General features: G+C 35.1%; 1 protein-coding gene across 4 annotated transcripts in view; it reads right to left on the reverse strand.

The window, feature by feature from the left end:
- Positions 1–2,054: 2,054 nt before the first annotated feature.
- LOC127862909 (RB1-inducible coiled-coil protein 1-like) overlaps positions 2,055–15,657 on the reverse strand; it is a 115,462-nt gene continuing 101,859 nt past the window's right edge. For all 4 annotated transcript variants that reach the window (XM_052402181.1, XM_052402182.1, XM_052402183.1 and 1 more), the window contains 4 exons: positions 13,868–13,929; positions 9,227–9,354; positions 8,800–8,870; positions 2,055–3,055 (listed from right to left, as the gene is read on the reverse strand). In XM_052402181.1, coding sequence (XP_052258141.1) covers positions 2,936–3,055; positions 8,800–8,870; positions 9,227–9,354; positions 13,868–13,929 — 381 coding nt within the window. In that variant the 3' untranslated portion in view covers positions 2,055–2,935. The remainder of the gene's footprint in view (positions 3,056–8,799; positions 8,871–9,226; positions 9,355–13,867; positions 13,930–15,657) is intronic.

Raw genomic sequence — 15,657 nt, forward strand, 5'->3', positions numbered from 1 at the left:
AGTTTGCCAAATATCAATGACCTGGAACAAAACTGCCACTTTATTTGTAAGTCATGTAGGTAGACCCACATACAATCAGCTCAAGATCTGAAAGCGTTGTATAAAAAACAGAATGCAGGAGGGACCGACTGCTATATGCCACCCTATGGGGGGCATAAAAACAACAATGTCATTGACTTTAACATTGAATTAAGTACTGTGCAAAGCCAAGTTTTAGCAACACTAAATTTCACTGCATTATCATTTGAAGAATCTGAAAATAGGCAGAAAGTTCATGCCATGATATTGTAATGTTTCAAATGCTGTCAAAATCAAAAACTTGCGTGATAAGGAAGTGATATTAAATATCCTGGATGAAAACAAGTATAAACATATCTTTTCTCTAACAGACTCTTATGTAATTTTCATTTCACTTTTGAGAAAACTTCAGCACCAGTGTAGACAATAATTTTTTCGGCATCCAATAAATTTTAAAATGGTCCATAAAAACAAAACAGCCATGCCTGAGAAATTTGTTTAGTCTAATACAGATCCATTGTATCAACCACTTATATCACGCACTTGTAAGATACCATGACATATAGTATAAATTATTTTTATTATTTGTATTTCATTAAAAATAATTTAACATGCTTTATTATTTTTTTACAGAAAGTTACTCCAAAACTGTACTTTGACCAACGGGTTCAAAGATGAGCATTTAATTTACCGATACTCTAGTATGAATTCTTTGCTTTTTCTTCAGTCGTTGTCTTACACCTTCACATGATTTTATAACTCGCAATAGGGTGCATTACAGTTTGGAGTGTTAAGTATTTGTCCCAGTTATCTTTCTGAGGTGAAACAATTGTTTATTACCAGTATACGTGGTCATTTACCCAATAACGCAAATGAAAGTGTCCATTGCCCTCAGGCGTCTCCCAGATTTTATGACATAACTCCAGTCATTTAATCCGGTCATAAAATGCATGATCCAAGTGACATGTGATAAGCAAAAAAAAGGCAGATATCTGTTAAAATAGCACTGTAAAATATACTGTCCAAAAGTTTAGGAGTCATTATTAGTAATTATGGACAAAAACCAGTGTTTCAGAAAATTTAGAGTCACGAAAAATAATTATTTATGCAAAAAAAGTGGGTGTCCTAAAGTTTAGAGAGTCCAAAAACTTAGAGTATACATGGTAACATAGTTTTTGGACACAATGTGACCCAGATTTATAATATTGACACAGCACATACATAAACTGACCACAAAAGCTCTATTTGAACACTTTTGCATAAGTGACCTAAAAAACAAAAATTTGCATCAGAAAATGTATGTGACATCATTATTAAACAAGAGCACCGCCTTGCGGGTGCAGACCGCTCATCTTTTTTTTTTTTTTTTAAAGGTGAAGGGAACTATCTCAATACTTCAATCAAAAAAGAGGGAGGGGTGGAGTGGAGAGGGGTGTATAGTGTGGGGGTGTGGACATTTATTACATTATCGGGGGGGGGGGAGGATTTTTGGGTGGGATAGTTGGATCAAAATACAATAATAACAAGGGCTGTTTGTAAAACATGCATGCCCCCCATATGAGCTGTCAGTTGTAGTGGCAGCCATTGTGTGAATACATTTTTTGTCACAGTGATCTTGACCTTTGACCTAGTGACCATAAAATCAATAGGGGTCAGCTGCCAGTCATGATCAATGTACCTATGAAGTTTCATGATCCTAGACCTAAGCATTCTTGAGTTATCATCCGGAAACCATTTTATTATTTCGAGTCACCGTGACCTTGACCTTTGACCTAGTGACCTGAAAATCAATAGAGGTCATCTGCCAGTCATGATCAATGTACCTATAAAGTTTCATGATCCTAGGCCTAAGCGTTCTTGAGCTATCATCAGAAAACCATCTGGTGGACGGACTGGGACGGACGGACTGACCGACTGGCAGACATATGCAAAACAATATACCCTCCTCTTCTTCGAGGGGGGGCATAAAAATAAACATTTGTGGTTTTAACCATGTTTCAAAAAAAAAAAAAAATTGGGACGGGGGGGGGGGGATGTTGAGGGGGGGGGGGGTAAAGTGTGAGGGTGTGGTCATTTTATGTCAGGTAAGAGTTGTTTTGTCAAAGTATCAATCAAATCTGATCATAAATAACGAAGTCATGGCAATTTTAGCAAAATTTAATTATTTGACCTTGAGAGTCAAGCTCATTCAAAGGTCAAGGTAAAATTCAACTTGCCAAGTACAGCACCCTCATGATAGTATGAAAGTATTTGAAGTTTGAAAGCAATAGCCTTGATACTTTAGAAGTAAAGTGGATGTAAACACAAACTTTAACCATATAATAAAAGTTACTAAGTCAAATAAGGGCCATAATTCCGTCAAAATGACAACCAGAGTTATGCAACTTGTCCTGTACAGTACCCTTATGATAGTTTGCAAGTGTTCCAAGTCTGAAAGCAATAGCTATGATGCTTTATGAGTAAAACGGACCAAAACACAAAACTTAACAAAATTTTCAATTTTCTAAGTATAAAGGGGCCATAATTCTGTCAGAATGCCAGTCAGAGCTACATAACTTTGCCTGCGCAGTCCCCTTATGATAGTTAGTAAATGTCGCAAGTATGAAAGCAATAGGTTTGATACTTTAGGAATAAATTGGACCTAAACACAAAACTTACCAAATTTTAAATTTTCTTAGTATAAAAAAGGCACATAATTCTGTCAAAATGCACGCCAGAGTTATCTTACTTTGCCTGCCCAGTCCCGTTATGATAGTTAGTAAGTGTACCACGTTTGATTGCAATAGTTTTGATACTTTATGAGAAAAGTGGACCTAAACACAAAACTTAACCTGACGCCGACGCCAAGGTGATGACAATAGCTCTTTTTTTTTCCAAAAATAGATGAGCTAAAAAGAATGTTAAGTGTTGTGGAGGTCTACTGAGTGGCTGACTCTGACTTCTTGTACGATGCAGACTGACTGGACTCTCTGCTCCACTGTCTGGCCTTCACTCTGTAGAACTTTGTGCCCACAGGAACATTGAATCGGTTGGTAGCCTAGCAATACATTAACACACATTACACAAATAAAACACAAAAGGGCCAAAAGCCCTCACTTGAGACTCTAAGGAACTTAACTGAACTGTGCAGATTAAGTTCAAAAACAGTTTCAAATGACTTTTTTGCAAATCTGCGCGAACCAATGGCAAACATGTTTTAAAGATACCAAAGGTGGAGTTCAAAAAAAAAAAAAGTACTTCATAAAAACAGGCGTACATACTTAACTTGCGCTTTATAGTTTGATTATTTAGTGTAAAATCTTCAAAAGAGGACGAGTGCTGAGCAGACAGGCGTACAGACTTAGTGTGCTCTATTATTAAAATACGTTTTCACTGTTTTTCCATTTAAAGTTATTTAGAACAATAATACTCTGATTTTCAAGTAATACTGCATTTCACATATCATACATGACGTACGTCTGTACATAAAATTAATTAGAATAATGGTATTTCTGACTTTCACATAATACTGTATTTCACATATCATCCATGTAGGCCTACATGACTTTTGTATTTCAATCTGTATTTATGATTTAAAATGAAATTTCATACTTCATTTAAGAGTTAATTTTTGTTAATTATTCACATTTGTAAGTGTTGTTTGTAAACAATTCCTCTACACTTCGAGTCTTTATTTACAACCAATGCAAAACTAAAATGCATTTTAATTGTGAAATTTATTCTCAAATACAAGCTGCATTTAATATCATAAGTATCGCAAATAGTTGGTTTTAAGTACATTTTCTCTATCTCTTTAATTCTTGAACAAAGTATATCTGTGATATGATGTGTGTACATGTAGACACGATAGTTTTTGTCAATAAATGTTCAACAGTAAAGTTGGCGAATATTTCAATCTTTTTTTTATTGATCAATATAATTGAATTTTGACAACAGTTGTTGCCTAAGCTGTAAAGGATATTTTTACGTACATATCTTTACTTTTTCTTCTTGATATTCATAATATACACTAGGACTTTGTGATAGTTATAAGTTAAATAATAGCCATATTCAGTAAGTTCAATCAGGCATCACTGTACTTAAAGCTAAGAAATATGAAATATCACGCCCATTAAATTTATATATTTGAAACAAGAAATATCTTTAAAAAAGATATACGGCGTTGATTGTGGTTGAAGTTTATGGAAGGTAAAGATTTAAATGAATGAGATCAAGTTTAGCTAATATCTTTTTCTGTGCAGTTTTTAGCTGCATCAAACGCAGTACGGGATGTTACGCGGAGTTTTCGCGGCTTATTTTACATTATTACATATTGCTGGTCATAAACCTATAGATACAAAAAAGAAAACCAAAGTCAACCGGCCACACGCGAAGTCTCCGTACATATTTTAAATATGTATACGCGCGTTCTTCGAACAAACCTGTTTGAGTGGTTTATCGGGAATTGCTACGTGTATTTGATTCGATTATTAACAGTATCGAGAATCATCGCGCTCATACTTAATACATTAGTCAATATGCTGCAATAATACATTAGTAAATATGATTGAATAATTCTTGTTAATTAATTAAAAATAATATTTATCATGGTATTGTTGAAAACACATTAAGAATCTATTATTGACATGCCATAAAATAATATCGCTGGATATCTTCATTTCACATCTTTCTGGTGGTAAAGAAAATTCCGGTTCACCTAGTTCACGCTATAGCGTCTTTATTATATAACTATTATATAACTGACCGCGAACTCCGAACAGCACAGAAGGTCTGACCTGTATATAAACTCTGACATTCAAACACACTAACCGCGAACTGACCCCTTATACCTCGCGGGTTGAAATGCAACACATTAAAGTGAGGCATCGCTTCCACTGCTCTTTATACTTTTACATATAACATGTTGACAGGAATATGGAAGTCAGTACTAAATATGAGAACATGGCCTTTAAGTACACAACGTTCTCGCGCTGAAAATCCTCTGAAAATAAAAGATGTACGCACAAACTGTATTGATGTCGAGATTGAGTGTAAAACTATTCTATCTATAAAGCCTTTTTATTAGAGATAAAACTGTTTCATGCTGAACACGCAGTAAAACAGTGTTACAAAGACGCGGACATGTTTCCAATGTTCTAGTGGTATTATCAAATCAGCCAATGCAGTCAATGAAGTGTATTCATCTGTACTTGGCCGCGGGAAGTTTTATTTGAATTCTATTGGACGCTAACAAAGGTCAGGCTAAGGTGAAAAGCTGGCGTATACAGCTGACGCCGAAAAACCTTACTTGGAAATATATAAGTACATAATTTTGCTATTTCAAGAACTTGCTTCAATGTTGTAATCTGTTCTTTTTATGCAGTCAGCATGCTGATTTTTATACAAAAATAAATGCCAGACAGATGTATTTATGTGTTTATCTCTATATTGATACCACTGTATAGCAATTGCTGTTCCATGCTGTTCACTGCAAAGGGCTGTAAACAAGGGGTTAGGCATCAAGCAACTGTCAGAGATAATGAGGTACCTGATGTGGCTAATGGTTATTTCATTGGTCTGCAGTCATTAAATTACATGCAACAAAATGTGTGAAAAGTGGCCAGCACAGGAATTTGGGGCCTAACTCTAAACTGTTATACACAGTTGTTTCTCCCCTAAGTAATTTTCTGTGAAATCAATATTACTACTTAAAATTATGAGATTATTTAATAAAGGGTTTTCAGATGGCAAATATACGTTTGTTGCACTTCATCCCCAACCAATCATCAACATAACAATACTCTGTTATTATGGCCATGCTTTTCAAATGTTCACGACTATTTTCAAACTCGTCCGAGGTATCCACATAACCAATGTTTTGACCAAATTTCATGATGATTAGAGAAAAAATGTGACTTCTAAAGTGTTCACAAGCTTTTTACTATATAAATATAAAAATAAAGACCCCCGGCAGCCATGTTTTTTTACCGATCTGAACCATTTTCAAACTCAATTGTCGTATCCAGAAAACAAATCTTCTGACCAAATTTCATGAAGATTGGACCAAAAATGTGACTTCTAGAGTGTTCAAATGTTTTCACTATATACATTTAGAGAAAACTGCCCCGCCCCCTGGCGGCCATATTTTTTCATCGATCTGGACCATTTTCGAACTCATCCGAGATATCAATAAAACCAATGTTTTGACCAAGTTTCATGATGATTGGGCAAAAATTGTGACTTCTAGAGTGTTCACAAGGTTTCTATATAGACATATAAGGAATACTGCCCAGCCCCCTGGTGGCCATGTTTTTTAAGGGACCGGAACAGTTTTTGAACTCAACCAACATATCATAAAGACAAACATTTTGCAAAAAGTTACATGAAGATTGGACAACAACTGTGACTTCTACAGTGTTCACAAGGTTTTCCTTTTTTTTAACCTAGTGACCTAGTTTTTGACTCAGCATGACCCAGTTTCGAACTTGGTCGCACAAAAGGCGATCTTAATAGCTCACCATGAGCACGTTGTGCTCAGGTGAGCTTAAAACAAAGTCTTGAACCTTGAATTGTGAACTTGAAATTTCACTGCAGAGCATGGCAGTTGTATGGGAAATGACAATAAATGTGGCCTCTAGAGTGTTCACAAGGCAAATGTTGACGATGGATGCACGACAGACGCACAACGGACGACAGACAAAAGGCGATCTTAATAGCTCACCGTGAGCACGTTGTGCTCAGGTGAGTTTAAAACAAAGTCTTGAACCTTGAATTGTGAACTTGAAATTTCACTGCAGAGCATGGCAGTTGTATGGGAAATTCCTGTCATAAAAAGTAGAAATTCAACAATTCCTGATGGCCATGTAGGTTAATGAACTTATTTAACTCAGTTTGGTTAAGGGTAGGGGTCAAGGTATTGAAGCTGATCAATATATCAATAAAATATTCTCATTTCTATTAACAATGATTGGGCACAAACAAGGGACTTCTTGAGTGTTTATATGATTTTCAATTTGTATTAACGGTGGCATGCATATCCTAGGCAACTATCCTGATGATTGGGATATAATTGTTGTCTAAGGTATTTGTTATTTATCTTATATAGGGGAATTAAAAATGGATGCAATAACCTTGATCTTATTTTATGGAGGGATAAAGAATTCTGATACACTGCAGATCCACTGTATCAGGATCCATTATTTTGCATTGTCCAATATTTGGCCAGGCTGCACTGGACCCCCTTTTTTCACCCATTTGGATTTTTCTGCATAATCAGAACTTCATATCTTCATATATAAATCTAGTTAGGTCCAGATTATTGGGGCCTTCATTTTTCATCACATTCACACTTGTGTAGTGCAACAAACATGACCATACTTGCCCAATATCAAACATTAACAAATTTTTGTCATTGTGTGTGTCATCTTTGACAAAATTCTCCATTGACTTTGCTTGTACTTGACATTATTCTTGGTAATTATCGGTATATCAGCCAAAATAGGATACAGGCAGCAAAATACAGTTCGTACAGTAGCCTTGTATAAACACTGTTGACTTGTTTTTTTAATTTAGAGAAACAGTTTCCCAAAAACAAACCAAAAACAAGATGTGTTTTTGAAACACTATGTCCCCCATATATTTGACCTTTAACCTTGAAGGATGACCTTGACTTTTCACCACTCAAAATGTGAAGCTCCATGAGATTCACATGCATGCCAAATATCAAGTTGCTATCTGCAATAATGCAAAAGTTATGGCCAATGTTAAAATTTGACGCAACATTTATTTGACCTTTGACCTTGAAGGATGACCTTAACCTTTCACCACTCAAAATGTGCAGCTCCATAAGATACACATGCATGCCAAATATCAAGTAGCTATCTTCAATATTGTAAAATTTATGGTCAATGTTAAAGTTTGACGCAAACAAACAAACCAACAAACAAACAGACAGGGCAACAAGAGCACTGCATAGCAGGTGCCAACGCTCCGCTGCGGGTGCAGTTTTGAATAAATGAAAGCTTGTGAGAAGATTATTTTTTAGAGGTCACAGTGACCTTGACCTTTGACATAGTGACCCAAAAATGGGTGTGTCGTGTAGAATTCATCAAGGTGCAGCTACATATGAACTTTCAAAGTTGTAGGTGGAAGCACTTTGATTTTAGAGCCAATGTAAAGGTTTTAGCACGACGCCGGACGACGAGCTGGCTATGACAATACCTCGGGTTTTCTCTGAAAACAGCTGAGCTAAAAACAATATGTCCCCCAGTATAGACTGGGGGACATAAAAACAACTACGATTTTTTAAAACATAAGTAAAGATCTTAGAGTCTTGAGCAATACAACCTTTTAATTGAGCAATAAAATATTTTAGCACACGCTTTCCCAGAGGAAGAATGACGTGATGTTTTATTTGAAGTATAATTTGTATATGCTTCTAATAAGCACAACTGATTAACATGAAATACATGAGACATGTTTATTTTTTGTTAGAGTTTGTTAACTTTAGGTGAACAACAAAACCTGGCAATGCTTTGCCGATGACAATTTTTATCATACGAATTTGAAGATAACTATGTTGAATAATGTCTAGCGTTATACAAATGTTTAACATATAGATAAAACACATGTAATAAGGTAGGTAAGTAATGTGTTTTGATATTGCCAAACTATGCTAATGAATACATATGTAAGCATGAATGACCTAACAAGTTACATCGCGATCCAGATATATCGCGATCTGTGGATCCTGTGAACAGTAGTATAAGAGAACTGCAGTGTATAACATATTATGCATTCTACCTTCTTTGCTTGGCAGTATTCCTTTTCCATTACTTCTGCAATCAGCCATTGCTTTTTAGGTTGTCCAGGTTCTGGTAATGAAACAAATCAAAGCATGATAAAACAAGAACACAATTTACAACCAGATGTAATTGGCATATACGGCAGAAAATCCGCAATCCCTGTTGTGCTCAGTTGAGCTAAAAAAGTGGTTGAGAGACACAGAAAAGGTTTTGCTATAAAGGAGATCATGTTGAAATGTGTGAATGCCGTTTGAGTAAATGTGCAGTGAATCATGAAGTTTCAGTTTGTTAAGACATAAATGAATTATGGTCCAAAGCACATAAAATATTGTTGAAGTTCAAAATAACTACTACCAAAAAACAAGTCAACAACACTTCTTCAACAATCGTCTTAAAAGAACCCACATGCAGACTAACTGGCTGACCTGGTTTGAGTCCAAGGTGTGTGAGGCACTCTGTATGCAGGAAGTGCAGTGTTGAGCCGACTGTGAACACCACATACTGGTTGAGCCTCTCATCCAAACACAGCAGCACCAGGTCACCCACTTGACAACTGCAACCATTAACATGATGCAAATTCTCTTATAGATAATGTTTTTTTAAGTTTTGCTATTTGAATGACTGAAACGTTTAATGATTTATTTACTACAGTACACTCTGTAAACCGGACGGTCTCGGGACCGGCCTGATCGTCCGGTTTTCAGAGAGTTCCGGTCTACCAAGAGTATGCATATTGCCGAAATATACATGTTATGCATTTTGTACAGAATCACATAAAAATAAAACAAACCATATACATTTACATGTACCATGTGATAACCGTACGCAGGTACTTTCCATACCGACTTGTTTTGATTAATCCCAAAGTGAGCGTGGTGCTTTATACATGTACGTACGTGGCATTTGTCATATAGGCGAGTGACGACACAAATAAGATGGTTTTAGATACACGATTTATTATTCAATACATACATGTACCACATTTCATAAAACATACACACAAGCAAAAAACACCGTCATAATTATTTTTTTAATATATTCATTATCTCAAAACCTACTAATTCTTGAAGTTTACGATTTCACGAAAAAGTCCAAGATCACTCTTTGGTTTTGGTTGAGCAGTTGATTCCGTCATGAGCTTTATCTTATCCTCTAACGTAAGCTCTACGCGTCTGCATTTAGCTAGAGGCTGCGACATTTAAGTTTCGTTCGAAATTAGTAAACGGAAATGAATGAATTTGCATACAGATGGATGGATATTTAACAGTCATATTTCTAACAGTTTATCTGACAAACCAACAAACAATCATTTCAGGGTTAAAAACATGGCTATAAGATCTTTAAAAAATACCCGAAAAGATCACAAGAAAGTGATCGTCGCAACGGCATGCATTAATTTTTTAATTAAATTGTTTATCATAGGCGATAATAAATAATTAATAAAACGATCGAGTCAATCAGTTTTTGGTGTTACCGCACGTCTATTATAGACATTCACAGTTTGTTTTACATTACTTAATCGGACTCCCATAGCGCGGTAACGACTTGACACCTTTATGGTATGTTTAATCCGATTATCGATAATTGCGAGAGCAAAATGTGTGACACCGCACTCGCTGTGCTGACTAGGTATTGTTATTTTCACGCCTCGGGCATCTTGAAAATTTAGACCGTCCGGTATACTCTATGTATTTAACGTTGAAAATGACCAAATTTACGGAGATACCCGTCCGGTTTCCGGTTTCCAAAGAGTTCGGTTTATTCAACATTTTTTAACAAAGGAATAGAAGGAGAAAATACGGGACTGGTCCGACCGTCCGGAATCGGGAGAGTTCCGGTATTCAGAGAGTCCGGTATTGGCAGAGTCTACTGTATAACTTAATCCTTTTGCCCTAAAAGACTTGAACAATGCACACTCGATTTTTGAAGCAATGCAGCTGAACTTCTTAAGCTCAGTAAGGTAGAAAACTGACCTGTTCTCTATGCAACCCAAGAAATCATTAGAACAAAATTAATGTCCTAACCAAGATTCTTGAAGGTTGAACTTTAAATGTGACTTAACCAGGGTAAATAAGGTATTATTATAGCCATATAAGGAACAAGCGATGTGTTTTTGAAACACTATGTCCCCATATAGTAGACCTTTGACCTTGAAGGATGACCTTGACCTTTCAACACTCAAAATGTGCAGCTCCATGAGATACACATGCATGCTAAATATCAAGTTGCCATCTTCAATATTGCAAGTGTACATTAAATGAGCAATTTTGACCCATATATTTGCCTTTGACTATGAAGGATGACCTTGACCTTGACTATTTACCACTCAAAATGTGCAGCTCCATAAGATACACATGCATGCCAAATATGAAGTTGCTATCTTCAATATTGCAAAAATTATGGCAAATGTTAAAGTTGGGGCAAACAAACACAACAGACAGGGCAAAAACAATATGTCCCCCACTATAGTGGGTGGGGAACATAAAAATGCCCCGCACCCTGGCGACCATGCTTTTCAACAGACAGGACCCATTATCATTACAAAGAATGTTCTGACCAAGTTCAATAAAGACTGTACTATAAATAAGTGTTAACAAGGTTTTATTAAGCCATATAAGGAAAAATGCCCCGCCCCCTTGCGACCATGTTTTTCAACAAACCAGAACCATTTTCGAACTCATCCAAGATATCATAAGAACACATGTTTTGACCAAGTTTCATGAAGAATGGACAATTAATGTGATTTATAGAGTATTAACAAGGTTTTACTAAGACTATATAAGGAAAAATGACCCACCCCCTGGTGGCAATGTTGTTCAACCTTACCAACTGGAACCAATTTCGCACTCATCCAAGATATCATTGAGGCAAATATTCTTACCACAATTCAAGACGATTGGACAATAAATGCGGCCTCTAGACAGTAAACAAGGTTTTACTAAAGCCACATAAGGAAAAATTCCCCAACCCCTAGCAGCCATGATTTTCAACAAACTGAAACCATTTTCTTTCAAACTAGTCCAAGATATCATTGTGAAAAATGTTCTGACAAAGTTTCATGAAGATTGGACAATAAATGTTTCCTGTAGAGTGTAAACAAGCTTTTACTATAGCTATACCGTAATTACTCTATGTTTTCGGACACTCTAAGTTTTCAGACACCCCTTTTTTTAGCAAAAATAATTATTTTTCGTGACTCTTTATTTTCGGACACATGAGTTTTCGTCCATAATTAATGTCTTTAAGTTTTCGGACAGTATATTTTACAGCACTATTTTACCAAATTCCGGTCCTGTTTTCGATATCTAATGACACTTTGATCATGGGGTTTTACAACCAGATTAACATCATGAAACATGGCAGGTGCATGACTGAGGGCAACGGACCATTACATTTGCAATATTGGGTAAATAACCTTGCAAACCGGTATTAAACAATGGTTTTGCCCGATAGCATAAGCGTTATGACAATTACCAGGGGTAGTGCCAATTAACAGTTCAATTATCTACCGCAATGGTACTACCCCTTCTCAGTAAAATAACTGTGACAAATACTAAACGCTTCAAAGTGTGAAGCACCCTATTGCAAGTTTTACGAACAATGGAAGGTGTTAGACAACAACTATCGGAAATGAACAAACAAAGAATTAATAGTTTGCTTTTTTATTGCGTTAATTACAGGTTCATACTAGCGAGTATCGACACATCACATGCTCAACTTTGAACTCGTTGGTCATTTAAGTACAACCTTGTAGTAACTTTCTTTCAAATAAATTAAGCATTTACAATTATTTAAAATTCAGTGCAAACATATATAACTGTTATTTATACTATATGGCATTGTATTTTACAAGCACGTGCTATTACTGGTAGTCGTTGATACAATTGACGCTATTTTCGGATACTTCAATTTTCGACTCTAAGTTTGCGGACACCTGTATTTTGTGAATATTTTTCGTATCTAAGTTTTCGGACACGAACAAAAATTATTATTTTCAAGTGTCCGAAAACATAGAGTAATTACGGTATATAAGGAAAAATGCTTTCTAAGTGTGCTAACAAGGCAAATGTTGATGCCCCATGACAAATGACAAAAGAAGACCACAAAATCTCACCATGTGCACATTGTGCTAGGGTGAGCTAAAAAGTAGGGCAAAAGCAAGGCTCAATTTTTCAAATTCAATAACAAATCAGGATTTTGCAACTACTAAGTAAGAATAGTAGGTAAATTTTCTTACTTTTGTTCAACTAAAAAAATAAAACAAGTCAGTCATGATTGCCCAAAGTTCAAACCTCAGTATTTGCAAGATGAAGATTCCTTTTCTATTAAAGATTTATAAGAGTATCGAAGAAGTACTTAAAACATGGGTAAAAGTTATGGGATTTATATAAGTATGACTTGAGTATTGGAGAATAAGTCCCCGAGTTTGAGGAATTAAATGATAATTATGGCAAATGCAGAAACAGCATTTTCTAATCACAGCATGTCAATAGGTCAGAACAAAGGTCTGCATACAATGTTTTAAATGCATAATATGTTGAATCGTTTTTCTTAATAATTGATGTGCATTCTGGGGTTCAATAGTTGACAGCAAAACACATTACCGGTAATGGGTATCAATTGCACATTTATGAAATTCTGACTTCATTTAAAAACAAGAGATGTTTCCATGGGATGACATATGCCCCTGAAAAACGCTTTGATACAAGTTATGAGCATTTTTTCAAAACCTAAACGCAGATTTCGAAACCTCATCGTGGACCCTAAGTTCAAGGTCACAGGGGTCAAAATTTGGGTGCGTATGGAAAGGCCTTGTCCATATACACATGCATACCAAATATGAAGGTTACATCTGAAGTGACATAGAAGTTATGAACATTTTTTTAAACCTAAACGCAAAGTGGGACGGAAAGACAGACGGACAGTGCGATCACTATATGCCCTCCTTAGGGGGAATAAAAATTATTTTGACTATAGAATTTTTTATTTTGGCTATATATAAGGCGCAGTAAATGTTTGTCTGGACAAAAATTGCATCAGTGAACTTCTGTGATGTTTGTACACACCTGGTAATTGAGACTTTTTCTTGAACCAATGATCGAGTACTGACACTCATTGATAGCTCCATCTGAAAACAAAAATTTCAGTCTTCATCAAGTTTTCCTATATTTTATCTGTAGAAAGGTTTGACTAAGATTCTGTAATGCACATATTTTGTTGTAATTTATTATTCAAGGTCAAAGGCAAAGAGTAAAACTTATGTTGATTAATCAATCCATACCTTATTTCCCAACTCTATCAATTTATTTCAATCCAGTATAATCACTTAATCCATTTTTCAAAATTAAATTCATGCAAACATTGACAATTTATGTATTTAAGAATATCATCAACATAAAAGTTTGCCATTGTTTGGAAGTAGACATGTTTAAAGTGAATTATGTGATAGAGGAATTCATATTAAACATGTGCAAATTATGAACAAGATGTGTTCCCACAGGGCACTGTTTATATGCAATTAACACAACCAATAAACAACAGACATTAATTATATTGAATGCAATAAACTATTCATGTAAAAAAACCATTTTTTGGTATAATCTGCATTTGTCTGTATTTAAATCATCAGAATTATTTATTCTTTCAATTACATTTAAGCAAACAGAATTTTACACATTCAACGTTGTTAACTGTTTACCCACACATGATGCATACTTGATTTAATTGTGTTTGTCCCTTTGGCTTGCCTAATGACATACCCGAACATTTTTTTGACAGATAGCACAAGCTTATTTAAACCTCTGGTAATATAATACAAAGTATTCTAGTAGCTCTGGGCTTGAGTGGCCTGACTGGGCCATAAAACAACAACGCTTTCGGAAGTTTTTTAATTTATAAAATCAGCAGACTTCGCCTTACTTTTTAAAGTGATTATTTCATTTTCAAGCATTTTTGGACCCAAATTCAAGCACATTCTTTCTACCATTTATCTAGACTTAAGTTGAAAACAAGCATTTTTTAGCATCCCTGATTGTTAAAAATTACTTTTCAAGGCAAACTTTATTTTGAATAATTTTTCTAGGAATTTACAAAACCCGGATATATACAAGTATAATCTGCAGTTTGAACCGGTGACCTAGTTATTGACCCTTCATCATTCTATGTTGATCACATTCAATATAAAATTGAGACACCTGTTCTGAGCAACTTTAATGGAAAGTTTAACTAAGCTCGATAAGCTTGTATTGTTAGACAATGTACAGTTCCAACATTTTTCTTAATGATAATGCCTGTATTGTTAGACAATGTACAGTTCCAACATTTTTGCTTAATGATAATGCTTGTATTGTTAGACAATGTACAGTTCCAACATTTTTCTTAATGATAATGCTTGTATTGTTAGACAATGTACAGTTCCAACATTTTTCTTAATGGTAATGCTTGTATTGTTAGACAATGTACAGTTCCAACATTTTTCTTAATGATAATGCTTGTATTGTTAGACAATGTACAGTTCCAACATTTTTCTTAATGATAATGCTTGTATTGTTAGACAATGTACAGTTCCAACATTTTTCTTAATGATAATGCTTGTATTGTTAGACAATGTACAGTTCCAACATTTTTCTTAATGATAATACTTGTATTGTTAGACAATGTACAGTTCCAACATTTTTCTTAATGATAATGCTTGTATTGTTAGACAATGTACAGTTCCAACATTTTTCTTAATGATAATGCTTGTATTGTTAGACAATGTACAGTTCCAACATTTTTCTTAATGATAATGCTTGTATTGTTAGACAATGTACAGTTCCAACATTTTTCTTAATGATAATGCTTGTATTATTAGACA

The sequence above is a fragment of the Dreissena polymorpha genome, chromosome 16 (assembly GCF_020536995.1).
Source record: "Dreissena polymorpha isolate Duluth1 chromosome 16, UMN_Dpol_1.0, whole genome shotgun sequence".
NCBI lineage: Eukaryota > Metazoa > Mollusca > Bivalvia > Myida > Dreissenidae > Dreissena > Dreissena polymorpha.